This window comes from Sprattus sprattus (genome assembly GCF_963457725.1).
Source record: "Sprattus sprattus genome assembly, chromosome: 12".
Classification (NCBI taxonomy): Eukaryota; Metazoa; Chordata; class Actinopteri; order Clupeiformes; family Clupeidae; genus Sprattus; species Sprattus sprattus.
In genome coordinates this window covers 23,765,783-23,783,904 of record NC_137910.1, presented here as the reverse complement: position 1 = coordinate 23,783,904, position 18,122 = coordinate 23,765,783, and the positions used below count along the sequence as shown (strand labels likewise).

General features: G+C 40.0%; 1 protein-coding gene across 2 annotated transcripts in view; it reads right to left on the bottom strand.

Annotated features, from left to right (window-relative positions):
- The window catches only part of adgrb3 (adhesion G protein-coupled receptor B3), a gene marked incomplete at both ends in the record, with an annotated part of 138,723 nt that extends 124,106 nt beyond the window's left edge, over positions 1-14,617 (bottom strand). For both annotated transcript variants that reach the window (XM_080848272.1, XM_080848273.1), the window contains one exon: positions 13,864-14,617. In XM_080848272.1, the coding sequence (XP_080704398.1) occupies positions 13,864-14,617 (754 nt within the window). The remainder of the gene's footprint in view (positions 1-13,863) is intronic.
- Positions 14,618-18,122: the final 3,505 nt, after the last annotated feature.

The window sequence follows — 18,122 nt, the reverse complement described above, 5'->3', positions numbered from 1 at the left end:
TAAAATGGCTACCCATACATTTGCTCAGCACACAAAGTAGACTGTGCAGTGACATGACATTAAAACATACCGTTACTGCATCTACCATATAAGCTAATGTGGTCTCTAGCTTGAGCACAATGAAAGGCCTTCCATGCAAAACACAACGAAAACAAATGCTCGATCACCCACAAAGATAACCAAATAATCCGTCAGGACTTTACGGTACCGTACATTTCTGTAAGACCTTCCACCCAAAACCAAGTGTCCCCCGTCATTTGTGTTTGAATGTTGCTTTCTGGATGGTTGAAAGGACCTAGGACCATCAGTCTGCAGGTTCTGTTTGTTTGTGAAATAAATGCATATGAGCTTTAAAATTGCAGCTTGATGCGTGAAAGCCATCATTCTTTAATGAGGTTGTCTGACTACTAATTTAGGAAAGCAACCATAAGGCAGATATAAGAACTATTTTATGACAGGGGCCAATTTATGCCTACTCAAGAGTGTAATGAGTGTGGTTACTGATTCACACCGTGATCTCGCTCTGCACTCTTTACTGTCTTAAGCTGCTTTAGATAAAAGCTGATGAACGATTCATTTGTAAATGGAAAACAGGGAGTCTTTTGTGCCCACGACCTACCTCTCCCTCTTTTCCAGAATGTTCCTCAGCTTTGTGTCCCCAAAAGACTTCTATTCTGTGTGTGTGTGTGGGGAGGGGGGGTACCTCATAAAGCCAGCTGGATGACCCCTTATGCTGGGTATAAAGCAGGAGTCTGGAGTCACACAGGAAGATCTGGAGTATAATCACCACTTTAACTGGCTCCCCGACCCCCACTGACAGCTTGAAGGCGACTGTCAGAGTCCCTAATGACTTTAAACTGTTGCCTGCTCCCTGTGGCACACCTCTGAAGAAGCCACTGGAAGAACAAAATCGCCAGCTTTAACAAGGACCGGTTTATCTGGGTGTAACAACAAAAGCAGTATCTACCCTTGTTGAGGATAGAATATTTGGTGACCCTTCTTTTACATTTTGTTAAAGGAAATACAGTACATTCCTAGTAAATAAGCCCTCTGCTCTTTGAGACAACTTGATTCACAGATATAGTCTTGAATGTTATCCACTATTTGAAACCCCAACACAGTGAGTATACTCAGATACTCAGCGCTTTTTTGAAAATAATGATGTTTTCGAGACACATTTTTTCTCACGTCTGTTTTGGTTATTTTCCTATATCAGGTGAGACTGAGTTGCCATAATTTAGCCCTTGTCATACAAAGGCCATCAACAAACCAGTTCCACCAGATTACAAAAAACATACTCTCTTGAAAAATGAGGGCAGTCTGTCTTTATAACAACAAAAAATGTCATCATCTAGATAGGAAAACCAGTGGGCCATTACTCCTACACAACACGAGAAATTCAAACCTTGCTATATTATTCAAAGCCGGTCATGGGCACGAGGCTCACAGACAGATACATTTTCTTAACTCGATGGCCTCTGATTGAATACTATTACTTGCTCAAGTGCTATGAAGAACAGATGCTCTTCACATCAGGAAGCAACAGAACAAAGATTGCCTAGACCATCAAACGTGTGATAAACTGTGATGTGAAGATTGCCTGACTGTTTAATACCAAAAGCAGATAAAACTGGCCTGAAATCTAATATCTCAATTTCTCTGACAACTACTAACATTTGTATCATAAAAATCAATGTGCGAGGTGTTGGAACTACAGGGGAGGGTGTGATATTTGCGGGAGAAAATTGCTAGGAACCAAAACAATAAAGAGGCTGATATACAGGCAGTGTATGAAAAGGCACTTTTTGGGGTGGGGCGATTACAGTTTTGCCCCAGCAATGCCATAGTAAATTACCCCCAGACACTTAAAGACTTCCCAAGTTTACTCTACATTTTCCCATGTCTACGCTGCATTGCAAAATAGATATCACATTATAATGACACTGTATGAAGTAGGCACAGGTTACACTTAATGGTATACAAAGCTAAAGGTACTATGAGCCACAGTGTGATCAACAGACGGATAAGCTCTCGGTTTTTACCCGTTGCACTGCTGGTTAGAACCTAAACGGCATAAAGACTCTTACTACAGACTGTGACTAAATCTCATACAGCCGAAACCCAATCTGTGAGTAGCCTTCAAGGAATGCAAACAGCGATGGCGATGACGTGCATGCTAATATCTATCATCTGCTTATTTCGTTCAAATTTGGCATGTCATCAAAATTTCATTCAGCAATCTTCCACACCGAGAAGACCAGTGTAACTTTTCTGAGTAGTTGGAATGATGTTTGTGTGATGGGCACTTCTCTCACATCAGTGGGGGAATATCAATCAGCAGCAGTTACACCAGCGGGCCCCTCCCGGGACTCGATTGGCTTTCCCGTCCACTTTGGTGACATAAACAGTATCTGTGAGTGACAGTTTCATTTGCCAAGGTTTCTGGGTGGATGTTAATGCAAATGCCTCCATTCTGTGGACTGTAATTGCCATCCAATGACAAGCATCGCCATAGCGATACCGAAATGCTGCAACGGGCATCTAGACTGCGAGTTTAATCTAAAGAAGTATGGACATTGAGACTAGAATGAATACATCTATATGTATTTCACACGCCTGAACAGAACATTGGATGTGGGGTATAGTTGGTAGAGAAAGAAAGATAGGTAAAGAGAGAGAGAGAGAGAGAGAGAGAGAGAGAGAGAGAGAGAGAGAGAGAAAGAGAGATCTAGGTCCTGTAATATCCATTAACATAAAAAGGAAAATTTCAAATGTAAGCCCTAAATAAATCCAGACATTGTTGGACAGGTCTTTAGGCCACAGTGGATTTTAATCCACTTTTTAACCTGCTAGTCACTGGTGGGTCATGTGACATGGCAGCTTACATTTTAGTCTGTAAAACGCACTCAAAGGGCACCTGAGGGGCTGCGTTTGGCTGCCAGTTACGGCGACAAAGGAACAACGTGTAAGCAGCTCCACTATTTTGGGATCACAAAAATAACTTACGAACACAACGCAGCTTCCCGCAGTCAACTGTCTCTAGGGTTGTCATTAGAAGAGAAAAGTAATTCATTAGTGCAAGGACACTAGTTCCATTCTTCTTTTGATCGTCCGAGTGTCTTACAAATGACAGTCCACTGTATCAAGAGGCTCAGTAACTCACCAGATTGCATTATTCTGAAATAGCCAGTCCCCCAAACTTCATAGTGGACTTCATATTATGTGAATCAATTCTGTATCCAAAAGTTGTGACACAATTGCCAACGTTGCCATGGCTAATTGATCTGCCTTAAGAAAATGTCAAGGACTCCCTTCTAGTACAAGGACTGAAAAATAGTCACAGCTAAGAAATAAATTGATGTTGTTGTTATTCTTCAAACAACAGAAGAGGAATTGAATTGATTGGTAGCTATTTGTGGTTTTGCATTACACATAGGCTGGTTATAAACACATTTAACTGGCTTACAAAGGGGTTTGGAACAAGCCAGTTCATCCTCGGAGACTCATTACTTGTGACGGCCATATTCATATTTCAGCCTTTTTGAAGTCAAAGAAAATAGGCTTGCACATTCATCGGCACTTTTTCTGTTTAAGGACCCAGTTACATTTGAATTGAAATACGTAACTACATGAAAGGCAGACTGAAGTAAAAGTTTTATGTCCACCTTCTATGGAAATGAAATAAAAATAAGTAGAGTATACACCATGATCATTCAGGGCCCAGATATATGGATGGTAGACAGAAAATTATATATGGTTACATACAATTGTGTGTGAACATAAAGGTTTACCTTATAGAGTTGTAAAACCAGTACATATAATTCACTCTGTGAACAGTATAACACTGGCAAAAGCAGGAAATATGTATTTAGCACTAAGCTAAACTTTTAGCCTGAACATGAAGATTGTGTTATTGTAGGCAACCTAAGTTCTTATTAATGCTTGCAAGATGTCAGCACTGTTGTATTGAGCTGTCAGACAAGGGGTTTAGAGCATACTGTGGAGGCCACTGAAAATATCCTGCCAACATGTATTCAGTGCTTCTCTGAGTGAGTGTAATTACTTCCAAGGTCATTTTTGGGTCAAATCAAAACAAAAAGAAACTCGTTATGTGTGCCATGCTTACAAACACTGGGCACAAGTTAATTAGGTTGTTTCCTATTTGCACTTGCACAAAACCATGTTGGTTCTTGTCTATACACAGGTGAATTCAAGTGAACAGGCTTCCACTGTGTATAACATTACATTCAGTGACAATACTGTATGTGCTGTATAAAAAGGTTCTTGCCTATAAACATAATAAAACAGCGAAAGAACAAACACAAAAGATACACACACAAATCTAAATGATCAGACTTTTGATCATATTCAATACACCCACATCTATCTACAGTCTTGGCAGAGGCCCTGTGGTTATCTTTTACTTTACAACTTCTGGTATAATTTAACAGGTTGATTATAATATCTTTAGGTTAAGCTAGCCAATTTTAGGTTATGCTAGCATATTTTTACATCAAACCTCAATAGTGTACTTATGTGAGCTTGCCTTGTGATATAACTGGACAGTGGACAAGGTCCTGCGATTCATTGCAGGCCTTAAGTAAGTCATCCCTGGGGACAATCTTCTACGTCTAGGGACAATTAATTAGCGGGTAATAGGGGAGTGTATGTGATGCTGCATGAATGACGTATTTGCTGGGCTCCAGGCTAGCAAGAGGATCAATGCTGAATGGGAGAGAGAGAGCCCTGCTCAGTAACCCTCTAGAAGATACTGAACTATATAGGACATACTGAATTGTAACAATTTAATTTAGAATGAGAATGACAGTCTAGAAAACTTTTAATTTGGTAATTTAAGAAAAAATTGTTGTGAAAACCAGTGTATACAAAGAGATCAAACCCTGTTCAAATTATCCGTAAAAAAAAGGTTTAGGTTTAAACAAGTTAAGCTCTGGGTGTAAACTTTTGATGAAACATTTTTTGTAGGTCTTGACTTTGCAAATGTCAGCCACTCAGATGGAATGCTGATCATAAAAAAATACTTGTAAAGTGAAGAGCTTCAGTCAAAGGCTGTAAAAATGTTAGCTTTGACTACAGAGAAGCAAAGACTAGGCTACTACTGCAAACTCTGGGCATGCTTCTGATCAACCAACAGACCTTGAGTTTATGAATCTTATAAGATAAACAAGGCTTTAAAAAAAAATCAAAGGCTCCAATTGCTGACCAAACAGACTGCCTACTCTAACGTCTAACTGTGTTAAGATGATTCCACAACACCCCAAGAGACACAAGAGGATTAAAGTCCTCCATAAATGCAAGAAGAGGGCTCATTACTTATATTTTAGATAAATAATGCCAAATGAATATTTATGATGAATTTATAACCATTTTTAAATAATGCAGTGTGAGCTTCATTCAGCACACAGTGAACCTTACATTTTTAATATTTCAAACAGATAAAACTATGCTGTGTGGTTCAGAGAGCCTCATGATTTTTTTTTTTACTGCCGAAACAAATTTATGGAGGAGTTCAAACCATCCAACAACAGACTAATAATATGTAAACCCACAACACACACCATTTCCAAAGCCCAATATCCTTCCGTTAATATTTCACCATGGCATAGCAAGGCATTGTAGGAACAATCTTTACATGCTGTCCTCTGATCTTGAGGATTTATTCCTGTGAAACACATTAGTCAAGATAATGCCAACAACAGAGCAGCATTATGGAAGAATCTGTCAATGCAGCAGTTTACCTTAGCATTTGAATGGCCAGCAAGGCTTTATATGGCCAGTGGTAATAGCACCTTCCGTTTACACATGAGGGACTGTGATTTAGGTGCTGTGATATGAACAGAGCTCTGATGAACTCTACCAACACACATCTATTCTTGCGATAGCAGGTCACAGTAATATGCACACAACTCGGGGTGTTAGATAAGCCACAATCATGCATCGCGACCAATAACGTAGTGTCCTTCCATAGGTCCCTTCATAGGAATTTGAATCATGTCTGTTTAACATGTTTGCTCTTTAGGGTACATTGATGGTATCATGACGAACTCCGAGCTAAAAAGTTATTAATAATGCATCGTCATCCACAAAGTGAAACCGAGTGTTGTTTTAACCAGTTGACTGGGCCATTAAAGGGAACTGTAGGCTGTAATCAAAACGTATCCATTCAGCTGTCAAAGGCATGAAAAGAGTGTTTTGGTGCAGTGTCTATAATCTGTTTATTCTTTTACTCACTCCATAAATGATGCATGAGCCTGTGCTACCATTGCACTGTGGTGGTTGTGTTTTTGATATAAAATACCAACAGTAAGAAATTAGTTTTCGACCACATAAAGCACTTGAAGCTGAAGCTTTACACAGGTATCTCATTTTAATTTGCTTCAAATTCATACACTGAAAAGCAAAATGCAAAAACAATAAATGAAAAAACTCCCTCACCATACCATTAACATGTAAAGAGGTATTTAATGTGCTTGAACATAAAGGATGCAATTTTAGACTGAACGTAATTTAGGCACATTACCGTAGAAAGAAAAGGTCGGAACCTGACATAATGCAAAGAGAATTGGGACCCATTTTATCAGCCTGTTAATTTCTCATGTGGTGCCCTGTTGTCACCGCCAGTGAATCTGCTTTGAAGTTGAAATGGGATGTATGGCAGTGCTGAATGAACACAGCTGCACAGGCTCTTTGTAAATGCCGCCGTCTCTTTTGTTCGCACATGTAAGGCAGCCCATGCACAGGAGAAGCTATCAAAAGTGTGTGACAGCTGTATGTCACACACCTCTATGGACATCAAATCAGAAAAAAATATTTGCCAAAAAAGAAAGTAGAAATGTATATGTCTTCCATATCATTTAATTTGCAACACATACGTCATATGAACATTTCCCTACCATCCCCAAGACTTGAAGGCATTGAAATTATGGCCCAGACAGTCCTTTTATCTGTGTTAAATTTAGTGTCTGTTCAGTGTTCCTCCAGATTGCTCAGTTGATATATATAACATTGAATATATATTTAAGCAACCACTCTTTAACTAGTAAACTAATCCAAATGTCCATATGCAGGCCTATTGCTATTTCAAGGGGTCAGTATGCCTGACCCTTCAGGGATTTTCAGAAACAATCTTGTTTTACAGGTGCAACATCAGCAGTGACTTTACCTACACTATTTCAATTTTCAACTTCACTTGTCATTGCACTAGAAAATAAACGACGATAGCTAAATGCCCAATATATGATTAGATGTTTGTTCATTTCTGTTTAATAAGATCAATTTCACATATGTTCATATAAACATTTCCCTACCGTCCCCAAGACTTGAAGGTCAGATTGGCATTGAAATTATGGCCCAGACAATCCTTTTATCTGTGTTAATTTAGTGGCGCCATAATATTTGGCTTTTTTACGGACACAAGTGCAAAACATACACCCAGAATTTAGGCAGCTCTCTGGTTTCCTGGGGACTGGAGCTCAAATGGCCAGCGAGAGCAGTGAACAATAGGGCTGAGCATAATGAAGGGTGACTACTGAGTGACTTGACTCAGATCCAAAGTGAATAAAAGGCCACGCCATGCAGTCGTGCTGCAGCGCTGGGACTCTTTATGGCAGCTGCTGCCATATTAAAGCAGACTCGCGCGCATCTTCAGCCTCTTAGGTCTGCAGCATTTCCCATATCAAGATCTTTTTTTTTTTTTTATGTTGAGTTACTCAGAGTGGTTACGATGACTTCATGGACACAATCGCAGCACATATTCTTTATTGTAAATACACGTCACAGATCACGTGATTTGCATACTGCGGCCATGTTGGAGTACAACCTAGCTACGTGATTTAGCCGCTTCGACGTTAGTTCAATTTTTTTCCGCTTTGTAAAATCACATTTTAATTCAATTTTACGATTTTCAAAGCGGTCCCATGATGATGAAGTTTTGAGCTGTTAGTGGGTGCTCCAATCGTGCTGATAGGGGAAAAAACAAGAAATTCCTTCGCCTGCCAAAAGTTCTCAGCCATCTTGCAGAGCAGACCAAGAGACTGTCGGTAGAAATTGGATATGAAGGAAAGAGTGGTATATACCGCTCCAAAGTCTATACAATCTTTCATAGGACAAATGTGATAAAAAATGCCTCAGTATATCTTTTACCCACTAACTTTTTGAGATCCTTCTACCGAGAGAAACAAAGTAGTGTAAAGAATAAAATCAAATAAAGACATCATATCCTTTCCCCTGCATAAACTATCACCATGTTGGTCATGTAGGCCTTAAGATTTGATTGTGGTCTTGTCGACTTTTGTAATTCCTCAGAACATCAGCAGAGTAAGGACTTCAGAGTGAAAAGCAAGTCATTGACAATATGGGGATATGTTACACAAGGGTACTCTTCAATTTCTGTGGTCCATTTGTTCTTTGGAATTTGGTTAGGATCCAACCCATCAACAAGGCTAATCATATGAATATCAAGTTATCTGGCTTTGACCTGTAATGTTTGGTGATAATCCTTGATCGATGCCATTAAGGCCAAGCAAATTCATTGTTTGCCTAACTCTAGGCTCTCTCCAACTGACCTCGACCTCCGTTTGTTAGCAAATGCAGCAGCTCTCTTTGATTAGCTAGTTGTTTTTTTGTGTTCAACTTATATCAAGCATCAAACTCCAATCTTAAACAAAATTCTCGATAAACTGCACTCTGATGATTAAACATAAATCACTTTATTGTCAGTGTTACGATGAAATCAAAGTAATGCATCGGTTGCCAAGGCCAGTTTGTCCTCCAACATGAAAGAGATTTTCAAGTCACGTGATTGAGAACTAAGAATTGTTTCATAGCACAAACTCAGCCTCTGTTACCCTTGTACTTGTAGGGCTACTGTGTATGATATGATGGTAGAAGGTCAAATTGGTAATTTATTACTAAAGAATCACCAAGGAGTACTATTGTTCTCTATATCATACAAACATCCATCCTTGAATGTGGAAGACTGGCTTAAATTTGAACTAATCCATTCACGTCACTTAAATATAATTAAGAATTAAGATTACTAATGGCATTGCCTACAATATATATGGCTGAAGTTCCATGTTATTCTTAAACTCCTTGATGGGTCTTGGCAGTGTTGGCAGCCTAAGCAGGACACCATATACCAAATTCTACTCTGAAACCGGAGAGTACTTAAATTATATACTGAAGCTCCTGGCTCATGCTTATATATTCCTAGAAGACTCTCTACTTTGTGAAGAGTACAGATACATAACACATAACATTGCTAATGCTCACACATCCACTGGGTTTGACAGGGGATGGACATTCCTGGTTCATATCAGACGAATGGCTCAGTGGACAGTGTGTTGGTCTATTTCACTTTATTAGTGCCAGTCTTCGACATTACTCAGACCTCGCTCTGGCCCTGAAGCACAGTCAAGCAGAGACTGGGTGACATAATACTTCTCACATAATGAAGTACGGGAGGCCTTGTTTTCTCAAAAGCAGCATCTGGTGAGTTCTGGGGGCTGGGGACGACAAAATATAAATATATAAACCTGTAATAGCCAATGGCAGACTTGAGCAGAGTGTCATATGAGACAATGCCTCAAGATGTTTCCCATTTGCTTGAGCCAGATTCATTTGTGACTAATGTAAGTGGGACAATTTGGCGAAGCTGAATCTAATTCCATATGAGGTGTCAGTATGGCTTAAAATTGAAAAATGGGCTATAAAAGTGCTAAATCGTTCCACAACCCATGACCGAAGAACCACAATGGTTCTACAGAGTTCGACAAAGCCACTGAGTGGGTAAGATTTGTCCAGTCTGCTTGACTATGAATATAATCCCTTCATACTAAGGTGCTTTAGTGCTGTAATTTGTGGATGTCATTAATGTGTATCTATCTCTACATGCCACACAGTGAACTATAAACCTATGATGGAGCAAATAAGTCATTTCACGGCTGTATGGTCAGTGACTGGAGCTCAAGCTGATGATGAACAGAATAAAACTGTCAAAGAGCATGTCTGCATGCATCCAAGGTTATCCTTCAGTAGTAGATTAGTAGTAGTAGTAGTACTGTAGCGTACTGGGGGTGAGCTAGTAGACCTTCCGGGTGTGAGGCTGTTGTGTAGCCTCCCAACATGCCTTGCTGTTAGACTGTTTCGTAAATTATTAGTTACCGGGTGTGTTTCTAGAAAGCGTTGTTGTCTAACCATTTTGCAATCTTGGTCGTTACAACCGTCGCTCATCGATTTGGTGTTTCTAGAAAGTGTAGTTCTAACTATCAATCTCAATAGTTGTATGTGTGTGTGTATGTGTGTGTGTGTGTGTGTGTGTTAATAAACAGCATTCCTGGGACTATGACTTATAAATTGAGATCTCTGCCTCGTGTCGCCCTTCTTCTGAGCTGCTTCCCCTCAGTATCTGCAGCTGGAGGCTGGAGTTCTTCAGGGGGTTGTGACAGTGAGAGATGAGGTTCAGAGGACCATTGTGTAGAAGGTCAATATCAAGTTTTCCAAAAATCTCAAAGGGATGCCTCTGACAGAGAGTAATGAAGGGGTTAATTATCCAGAAAAGCAGAGGTTACGCCCCGATTTACAATGTGCACCAATGAAGACCTAGCAAGCCTTCAAAAAATAAATCTTGGAAGAGAATTTTCCCAGAAGATGTACCAGCTCATGCCACAGTGGTTCCACTACCACCAAATCAAGCTTTCAGTGGTACATCAAAAAGTGAAACCATTACAAGGTTTGTTGTATTAGCAAGAATCTAGAGATGTGATACGATACATATGACGATACAGGGGTTATGACTCAAAAAATTGCAACGAGCATATACTGTTCGTATATCAATCTACAGTATATATAATAAGCAAGGTAAGCAAGGTGATGTATTGCCATTTTAAATCTAATTTTAGGAAAACTGTAATAGTATAAAGAACACACAACCATATGCATAAAATCTCACATCTAACATCACAGCATTTTATTTGTGTGCTATCTGGGCAAAGGATTTAACATTTGCCTACACTGTATCAGTAAATACGTGCATAAATAAAATGCTTGAGAGATTCTTTAAAAATCGATACAATGTTTTTGAGAATGGAAACAGTATCACAAAACGTGATATTGCGATACTCAAGTGTATCGAAATTCTCGTACACCCCTATTGATGACCCTTTGACATTGTATTTGATCAGCTGATCAAAACAACTCCGTCCCATTGGGCTATCTTGGGAACTGTGGAGCAACACATACTGAGGCCTGATTTTTCTTCGGGGCAGAGAGAGAGAGAGCTGAGCGGCTAATGTGATAAAACAGGACGTGGTACTCTCCTTTAAATCCTGTCGTGATCTACCGGTTATCCAGATGAAAAAGGATTTAGACTCTTTCCCCCCATACACACACGTGCATACACACACACACACAAACTGACTCTCTCTTTTTCTCACTCACATAACACAGACTATAAATACAAGCTATGTGGACCATCCTCCATAAATGAGTGAATAGATAAATAAATACAGGTCTGTGCATGTATGCTATTATTAACATGCTGATAACTAAATACATAATAATTCATTTGAGGGACAAAAATTATACCAAATGCAAGCTATATTAGCACAAAAAGCATTTTAAATGCATGACTCCAGATGCAAGTTTGATCTCAACATAAAACCAGGGGAGAAAAAATATATGTTATTAAAGGCGCAATTTACACTTCTCTTATGCTTTCTCAGTGAGTAGGACAACTCACCGTTCCACCTAAATGATATCACTCTCAGTGGATACCAAGGGGAAAAGGAGGCAGATGTTTGCCTCGCACTTACAATTAGGAACCAGTGAGCTACAACTTCATTCTATGCCTAATGCTGTGCAAACATTAACACAGTCAGAGGGAAAAGGAGAAAAAAAATGGGTCTCCTCATTTACACGTTCAGGATCTGCAAAGAAGATTTCTCAGGCGCAAGCTAGCCTCCATAATAGTCTACCTATCCATCTCCTCTGATCTAAGATGGCACTCGTTCCCTAGAGGGGGGGGGGGGAAGAAAGTGGATGCCACTAGGGGTTGCTTCTTTGTTTTAAAATCTCTTGATATATTACTTTTCTTCATAACTGTGTAAGGACAAATTTAATTTGTCATTACGCATTCTGATTTTGCCACACCTGTGTCCTCTCATCCTCACATCCACTCCTGTGACGAGAACTCTGTTTCCTGGCCTTATATCAGGTGATTATCATCATGAACCAGGACCTCTGTGCATCATCAAGCCACAGTCTGTCTACTGGCAAGGGGGAAATGTAAATATTTCGAGCCACAGAGACAATACTTTCACATGGGCCTGGCAGTCAACATGTTACATGGCGCAATACACTTTTTAAAAGAACAAAACATTTCTTGAAAACAAAAAAATTGAAATATATTCCTGTGTACACATACTGAAGGGTTCCCACCGATTTTCATTGACATTTCAAAACTTTTCTATGACTTTTCAAGGACCTTTAAAGGAATTTAGATGACCTTTCGCAACCTTCAAGTACACAAAATAATGTACTTCACTTCACAGGTTGGGCCTAATTATTGAATGAAAATAAGACAACATTTTTTTCTATTCATTTTCCAATAGGCTAGTTGGGCGATGTCATTTGTGAAAACTTGAATTGACATAACCTGCATGCTGCAAAAATTTGCACAATGAAACATTATCCATGGAACAATAGCACAATTATTTTTCATTAGACCTACATACGACAGAATCCAATTTCATGACTTTTCCATTACTGAATTTCAAGACTTTTCCAGGCCTCGAAAATGGGATTTGAAAATTCCATGACTTTTCCAGGATTTCCACGAGTGTGCCTGATACTCTGATCCTAGTTCACTAAAACTGGAGGAAGTCCTACTCAAAAAACATGAGAATATGACTCACGATTAATTTCAGTCATTGTTTTCCCTGCTATTTTTTCAACCCTCTTAGTCTTACACTAACTGTCAAACCATAATATATACTTTCTATCAGCATATCTACCACTGTACCACTGAGCTGTGGGATACTGCTGATTACATGACTATGACCCCCCCCCCCCCCAACCCTACAATACACAGTCATCTCATTGTTAAATGATGTAGAGCTACAAGGTGGAGGTGGGAGTTTTATGGCTGTTATCTCAAATATGCCGCTTCCCTCCCCTGCCTCCTCATCTGCAGTAGGGTTGGCACACTGTCACTGGCATGGACATTCTAAAGATGCTCTGTACATTACGGCCCTGCACTGGCTGAGTCAGTCTATTCACCGTAAGAAAACCCCACATGCTGATGGAGATTATGTGTGCTTACACCAGGTAATTAGTGAGGCTTCAATTAAAATGCATTTATACACAGAAAATAAAACTGGTAGGACTCAATGGACAGTGCCAACTATATTCATTTTTATCTGCTGGCCGGTTTTGTTTTTATTTGTTAAGGATATGAACACTGCTGACTGTCATTTTACCCACAGTATGGGAAAGCTGTCCTTGGGAAAACAACCTGCTTTGATTTACCTTTTCACATTGCACTGATCACTGAAATATGAAATTTTGTCTGTAACAAAGAGAATTTCAACATTTGCTGTTTAAGGTAGCATGGTAAGTAATTCCTGTAAATAATTGGTAACAGTAAATCAATATTTCGATGGAATTGACGTTTGTCATTCATCCTCTTTGATGGGCTCAGTCTTCTCAAGGACAACAACCTCGCCATGCTTTAACCGGGAGGGGAGAGGGTACATGTCCATACATTACGTGCGTCGTTAATATACACCACATCAATCGGTATGAATTTAATGTTAGCTCCACCAACAACTGCTGTGTACTCACCCTCCTTCAGAGGCCGCTTCACTTCTGCGCTAAGGTTGCACACCTGCGCAGTTCGCAATTGTGGGGTGAGGCATCCCTCCGTTTGGGGATTTAAAGGCAAGACCACATTGTTGAGCATGAGCATATTGTCGGAATCTCCGTCGCCTAAATGCTGAGGACAGGTACATTTTGTATAAACCATTCCACAAGTTTCCACAGTCCCCTTCTCTCCTTTCAAGCAGTTTTCCAACCACGTACATAACACCTGGCAACCAAACTGGCTTGGACTCGCCTTGTTCAAAACCAAAAACTCCACCACCGACTTCAGATCTTCTTCCGTTTTCTTCGGTGTCAATCCGTTGTAATCGAAAGGGAAAACCCGCCGAAGCTGCACGAAATTCTTATCGTACTGCAAAAATACATAGATATGCTTAGAATCACAAAGGTAGACGATAGATTCGTTGCTCCGCAATAACTCGTTAATCTTCTCGTGGGAGTAATGATCAAATTGATAAGCCAACAAGGAGAATTCTGAGCAGCTCAAGTCTCGTTTATAAAGTTTAAGGTAGATGCTGTATTTGGTAGGGTCAGGGTTTTCCAACGTCCAAGTACAGTTTGTATAGTTCTTCGGAAACATCTCATTCACCGAAAAAGATCCATAAATGACTCCTTTCACCAAAGTGGAACACCAGTAGTCTTGGGCACCAGTTAATCCAAACATAACCAGCAGATAGGTGGAAAATATATAAATCAACAGGTTACGAATAGCCTTCATCCTATGTCATTTGGCCTGCAAGAGACGAGCACAAGAAGCCACACTAAGAAACAAATAACATGCAGTCAAAGATTAGACTGAACTACATACCAGATGACTGTAATCCATGTGAGTCCTATTTTGACATTGATTTACTTTTTGCATTTTGTTCCCTCTTCAATGATACAACATTTTTTAATAATGGTTTGCTATCATTATCAGTTTTTTTTTCATTCTTTCACTGTGAATCAAACACACTTCGGATAAACATTGCCACCTTGTGGTCTCTATACATTTCAGATAATAATTTTTAGCAACTCCACCTAAGAGATGGAAGCAGTTCATGATTCCCTTATCAAATCATCGAAACATTAAAATGTAATGTGCTTCTCGTGTGTGTGGAGTAAGGTTGGGTAAAATATTAGCCTCTATAAACTGGCCTTTGTATTTTTGGCACCATAGCAAAGGTAGCCAATGTACATCAACGATTTTAAAGAAAGTAGGTATAGCATACAGTATATGCAGGGATAAACAGGGTCTCGTACAATTTAGGTTGAAAGTGCCACAGCATCTTTTTCACCAACAACAGATAGGTATTTCGCTACGTTACCCCTCAATCTCTACCGCAGATGCTATTTAAAAAGCAATACATCATTTTGACTTTGGCTGCCATATCACCTTCCTCAGATTGACTAGGGGAGACTTTTGCCAAAACCACTTTCATAAACTATCGTGATATAATGTTTGTATGCCAAACATGGACCGACGTCAAGACTTTGAAAACGTCATATGGCTGCTGTGCGATTCAACAGTGGTTGGTCTAATAAAAGTAAAGGCGACTAATAAAACACAACGCAAACAAGACATCTTCTGTTGGAGAAAGACTCGAGGTCAAAGCCGTCAGTTGCTTTATTCTCCAGACAGTCCCTCTCGTGTAATCTAAATTTCGCTTGTGACACTCGTTACTTCTGTAATTTGCAAGTCTCATACAGTCGGTCTCCATCAACTACACATCAAGAGGAGGGGGGGGGGGGGGGGGGGGATTCAGCAGGGGAAAAATGCTAGTCGATGTCCTGATTGCATTAATCCTGTAGGCAATGCAGCTGTATGCGGTGTCACAGCAGTGTGGAGGCGTTGAATTGTAGTGAAAAGATGGTGTCTAGAGAATCGGCAGATTCCCTAAAACTGGGGATTTGGCATTTTACGCATTAACATTTCTTTGAAGTATTTGCTTTCATAGGGAAAAATATAACGAACAATATTTTGATGCGGACTGCGCCTAGTCTTTTGTGTGGGATCAGTTTCTACAGGACGAAAGGACTCTTTAACCGCTCACTTCGGCGACTACATCAGATGCTTTATCGCCTTATTCCTCTCACGGAATGGATTAAATAGGCTGCCGCTATTCATGACATGCAGCAATGTCCAGTCCGATAGACAAATGAAGAGTAGATGGGTTATATATTCAGAGGTCTAAGATAAACATGCTGTAGCTTGTTCAAATCCAAGTTTGAGAACAATTATAAGGATCAACATAATCAAATATGGCTTTAGACTGAGATTTGATGACACACAGACGGCGCCAAAAACTCATTTTTTCATATTTTTCATTAAACCGAAAATCACCTCTTAACTTCACATTAACCGAGGTGTAAGGGGTTATATGGCAACAATAAAAGACATGTAGGTTCCATATAGCACATTCTTTCCAAACAACTGGTACCTCCCTCCACATGTAACTTTGATTTAAAATGCGTCTATGACAGACAGCGGGGTTTAGATCATGTCCATTATATTTTTCATTTACTATGTCCCGGGCTGTCTGTCTCCATGATGATGATGATGATGATGATAATAATTATAATGATTAGGATAATAATAGTATTAATAATACTATTATTAATAATAATATACTCACCTTACACTCCGGAAGCTATGGCTATTTTCCCCACATACTTGCACGCATCCTTTAGAAATAACAAAATGCGCTGGCTTCTCGCAAATCAATACTTCCCATTGCCAACGAAATAAGTCCAGCGCAACAAGATGGTCAAACAGGAAAAAATGCGTTAGACTTCGGTCTGGCTCATCTCCCGTCTTTCCTCCACCTAAACGGAACCCGCCGAGAGCAAAGAGCGCAATTGAAATAGCCTGTTCTAACGAGGGAAAAAACAATCCACCGAACCAGATTTATGCGAGTGTACCTCGATGAATCATCAGCTCTTGTCCTGGCTTTCTCCACAGACGGCAGCAGGTAGACAAAATCTTTACCGGGGCGGCAGGGAGATGTTCAGATCCTGACTTAGCATTGACTGAGATGGAAAGCGCTTTCTCGCCTGCTCGTTCTCTGAGCTCCAGGACTGGGGCTGCAATATCACGTCACAGCCACTAAGAGAATGCACGTATGGACGTCTCCTACTGCATCTGGCACCCCCTTTCCCACTTACATAGCCCTCATTTTCTTTCAAATCAAGGTAGAGAGATGTTCCTCTGAAACGGACCCAATTCAGTCGTAGAACACCGAATCTGCCGTAGCAGCCATTTACTGTGGGCTGCTTGCACTGCGTTGGATTAAAATGGTACTTGCAGCAGACGCGCAGCGATGGCGTTGCAACGGGGAAAGGAAAGCGCCTTTTTTGGTTTAGTCGTGGGACATACAAGTGGATCTATCGATATGAATCTCAATGTGAGGGTCTGCAAGAAGTCGTTGTAGTTGGCTTACACTGACAACAAACTTTCACCAGTGTTTGAATATTTTGTACATAGTACTGCAACCTGGTGTATACTAACCCGCCCTCAGTTTTTAAGAGGAGATTCCACCAACTGTCAGATGCGGCAGTTATGCGTTACAAAGCGAAATAGCAGTTGACATGTTCTCAGTATATTGGGACAGCTTATATGATTATATCACCTAAACTGAATATCAACAATATTTCAGATAGGCTATAAATATTGTATTTGTACACAAACGTTATAAATCAAATTAATGTACGCCTCCATCAGCACCTGAGTGGATCATTTACATACTTGTTTTACAATCCAACTGGTCTTTGAGGAAGTTTTTGTTGACGAAACCAAACTAAGAAAACACTGTTGCTTAAACCAAAAAACCCATAGGAAACAACTCGATAAGCTAAGATACTACCCGAGAAGAGCACAAAGTACCGATACTGCATCGCTACCGCGACATCCTTTTGGACGTTCAGTCGGAGTCGCTGCTGGCACAATTAAAAAGATAACATAAGAGCCACTTGACTCTGGCGAAGACCGGGGGAAACAGGAAGCAAGTGCTGCCCGGGAAATATTTGGTGAGTCAATGCAGACCATACAACACGGCAAACTGTGATCATTCGGTTCTGTTTTCATGCGTATAGCCCTATTTTGGGATTATATAATTTAATTACAATGGTCATTGCAAAAGGATGGAAGGCACATAAAGTTAATGCACATTACTGTAAGATATAACCTGAGAGGACGTTAGCTAAAGTTTGTCAGTGAGAGCATTGCGAGTGCTTTAACTCAATTT